This window comes from Punica granatum, chromosome 3 (genome assembly GCF_007655135.1).
Source record: "Punica granatum isolate Tunisia-2019 chromosome 3, ASM765513v2, whole genome shotgun sequence".
Lineage (NCBI taxonomy): Eukaryota > Viridiplantae > Streptophyta > Magnoliopsida > Myrtales > Lythraceae > Punica > Punica granatum.
Window position 1 is genome coordinate 31978607 of NC_045129.1, and position 3911 is coordinate 31982517.

General features: G+C 45.1%; 1 protein-coding gene across 1 annotated transcript; it reads right to left on the reverse strand.

Annotated features, from left to right (window-relative positions):
- Positions 1-328: 328 nt before the first annotated feature.
- On the reverse strand, positions 329-2221 carry LOC116201015 (arogenate dehydratase/prephenate dehydratase 6, chloroplastic-like). Its single transcript, XM_031532078.1, has one exon. It carries the CDS (start codon positions 2003-2005, stop codon positions 719-721), a length of 1287 nt encoding a protein of 428 aa, XP_031387938.1. The 5' UTR covers positions 2006-2221; the 3' UTR covers positions 329-718.
- Positions 2222-3911: the final 1690 nt, after the last annotated feature.

Here is a 3911-nt window from a genome sequence, read left to right on the forward strand (position 1 = left end):
GTAAAAACAGTAATCTGTTCAAACCGCGGAATATGGATTAATGAGATATTGAACTCTCGGTATTTCAAGTCGATTGATAATAATTTCGAATTAGGGCTAAGCCAAGCCAATTACGGCAGAATGATATTAGTCTCAATATGCTCAATACATTCATTACAAAAATAGAAAGAAAAAAAAGTGCTTTTGTTTGGAGATAAATGAGTCAATTTAAATTGATAGAAATGACTTGGGACAACATAGAATGCAGACGAAATGTTAACTACATATATATATATATATATATATATATAATTTCTTTCTTTCGAGCTCCCAACGGACACACAAAAACTTGATCGTGTAAGGGGGGGCATTCACTAGTTCGGAGGATCCTTACACGAAATAACATCCACAGGTTCGAAGAAACTTTAACCGTCATCATCTACACACTCGACCAACCTTCTATTCTATTTACCACGAAACGAACCTTCTAAGTTTCTTCCCCGACCCGAGCTCTTCCGAATTATCGGGTCGACACGAAGAATGAACAAATGGGACGGAAAGGGAAAATAAAATAAATAAAATAAAATCAAGAAAAATGAAACCAATTACAGTTCCCCTTTTTCTGTGCAAAATAATTTAATTACGAGAAATGAAATTCATTTTGATCCCAGATGAGTACGAGGAGGTAAGCTTCCGATTTTTCGGGTATCGGATTAAATCGGTTGATCGATTAATCTTCTTATTGATCTCCTCTTGAAGGGCACCAAGGGGTCATGTCCATCGGGTAGCTGCCCAGGACCCTGAGGAAGGACGTGAACTCCTGGACCTCGGCCAGCGCGTTCTGCGCACGCACCTCCGCCAGCGAGGCCTCGAAGTCGATGTAGAACATGTACTCGAAGTGCTTCGCGGTCCCGACGTTGGCGTCGTCGACGAGCCTGATGGGGCGGTTCCGGTGCGGCCGGGACTCGATCTTCGTGAGGCTGATGTTCCGGAAGGCGAAGGCGGAGAGGACCTTGAACAGGACGCTAGTCCCCTTGTCGTGGGCGAACACGATGCTCGTCTTGAACGGCCGGTCCGTCCGGGGGATGATCGGCTCGCGCGCCAGCATCACGAAGCGCGTGACGTTGCTCGAGTCGTCCTGGATCCCGTCCGCCAGCACCTGCAGCCCGTACAGCTCCGCCGCCCTCGCACTGGCTATCGCCGCCGTGTCCCTCAGGTTGTTCGCCGCGATGTACTCGGCGGCGCCGGCGGTGTCGTCCACGGCCTCCCGCGCCGCCTGGGGGCAGAGCTTCGTGAGGGTGTGCTCGCACTGGGCCAGCGCCTGGGGGTGTGAGATCACGCGCGAGAGGTACTCCATCCGCGTCCCGGGTAGGGCGAGCAGGCAGTGGTGGACGGGGAGCTGGACCTCGCCGACGATGTGGAGGCGGTGGCGGAGGAGGAGGTCATAGTTCCGGTGGATGGAGCCGCCGAGGGAGTTCTCGACCGGCAGCACCGCGCGGTCGGCAATCCACAGCTCCACAGCCTGGAAGGCAACCTCGAACTGGTCGCAGGGGATGGCCTCGCAGTTCGGGTAGGCCTTGCCGGCGGCAGCCTCAGAGTAAGCGCCGGGGACGCCCTGGTAAGCGACGCGGAGCTGGGAGCCGTGCATGGGGGCCGGGGATAGGTCCGTGATGGTGAGGGGCTTGGGGGGTTGGGGGGCGGCAGGCGGGGAGCTCTTGGAGGTATCGATGGGGACGAGGTTGAGGTCGATGGCGGCCTTGTGACCATTGACTGCGGCGACGTGGTCGGCGCCACCGCCGTGGGAGTCGGCGGGCTGCTCCTGGCGGGAGATAATCTTGCTGCTGGCGTTGAGGATGGCGCAGGAGCTCTGCCAGTCGGCGCGGTTGGAGCCGACGCCGTTGGGGAAGTGCACCGGGTCGGATCTGTAGATGCACCGGACGACCCGGGAGGGACCGGGTCGTGGCGGCCGCAGTAAGGACGGCGACTTGAGATGATTAGTGGGAGCGGAAGGAGACACAGCTTGCATGATTATTATTAACTTTATCTTCTTCTTCTTCTTCTTCTTCTTCTTCTTCTTCTTCTGCTATTCGATAATATAATTTGCAGCGAATCGAATCGGAATGATGAAATCGAAGAAAATTGAAAATGGCGGAAGGGAGGGAAGGTTGGGTTGAGGGGGGGAAGGGGAAAAGCTTGGAGTTCAGTTCTCTCGTTGAGAAGGGAACCTCAAGCTGAGAGTGAAGAGAAATGGCGTTGGCTTTTTATATTAACAGAAGGAAACAAAGAGGAAGACGAGAGGGAGGAGGGAATGAGAGCGTGCGGCGCGTGCGGGAACTGGTTCGGTCAAATCCCACACCTACCCCCTTCGCCAATTTCCAATTTAAAAATGGACTTTTTTATAAATTTAATTTAGTACCAATACACTTTCTTTTTCATTACGAACTATTTAATGTCCATCAATACTAGGTAATTTTATTAAACTAGATAAATTTAAAATTTGTTTCGCATCTTCCATATCCTATTTATAAAATTAGAGACCTTCCTTTTATTTAAAAAACTTACTTTAAGCGTCATTTTCTCTTCTCAAAAATACTATTGTTATTTATTTTTCAAATAGAAAGAGCCCATTAGATAAGATTTACTAGAATAATTTCAAAAAATTCCTATCCATCAACTTCACAGTTCTCCCTCTCCCAACCTCCTCTCCTCAAATCAACCTGTAATTACCAACGTGAGTTAGTTCAGATGATTATATACCTCTTCTTCTCAAATAAGGTATGGAGTTCGAATTCGAATTTGGATTAATCGAAGTACATTAAGTTCCGATTACCACAAAAATGAGTTTGTGCTTCTCTCCCTCCCCATCTCACCATTCTCTCTCTCTCTCTCTCTCTCTCAAACTTAAATGCCAACATTGTGGAAATTGAATCAATTCAATTCCGTCTTTTACATTCTCTTTCTCTTCAATTTCATCATAAACTTCTTAGTATATTTTATCTACATTATAATTTTACTTTCCTACATACACTCCCATTAATTAGTAATCAAGATTACAATAACTACAAGATGTATGATATAATTCCCGTGTAACACAGATAAATCTCTAGTATATTATAAAGATAAACCAATTAAATACTCGACAATTTAAATTTGTCCAATTTCGCTTTGGCCAAAATCTTTTATTATTATTATTATTATTATTATTATTATTGGTAGACGGTTGGGTGATCTATTTTCGACGCATCTTTAGAGTATCCTAGTTCATCAGCAAGGACGCAGGCCACCCGCGATCTATTAAAAAAAATTTACTATAATGTATCCTTACGGTGTGATTCTAAAGTAGACTTGAAAGTAGTTGGTTCCACAGCACAATCGCACGCTTAACCACCAACCAAATCTCTTGAGGTTCTTCTTCCCTACAATTTGCATGCCATAATCATGTCTCGAGTGATGCTTTTTTTGCTACTGAAATGAATTATTTTTGCCTACTTATAAGAAAACGAAATTAATTTTTGCCTCGAAAAACTTTCAACTGAATATGAGTGCTTAGTAATTTTGTTGTTAATAAATAAATTTCGATAATTCAAAAGAAAACGAGAGTAAGAATTTTATGGATTAACCCCAAAAAAAACAGAGAGAAAAAGAAATTGATGTGGGGCATGCAATTTTGAAAAGGGAGAGTGAGTGACATTCGTAGCGGAAACCGTGTAGCTTCGTGAGGCACATTTGCATTTTGGGCATATTCCACCCAAAGAAATGAGTTAGGAGGTTCGGAGGGCTTTCCCATTTCCTTTTCTTATAAAATTCGGTAGATGCTTATCCAACATATATATATTTTTAAGTCTTCATGAAATTTCTACGCGGGTGCAAAGTGTAACGCATTCATTTGTCTTTTCAGAATATTCTTTTTAAGAAAATTATTTTACAAAATT

What these genes read in the sequence shown, in the direction of transcription:
- LOC116201015 (XM_031532078.1), bottom strand. Translation starts at nt 2,005, where the DNA reads ATGCAAGCTGTGTCTCCTTCCGCTCCCACTAATCATCTCAAGTCGCCG.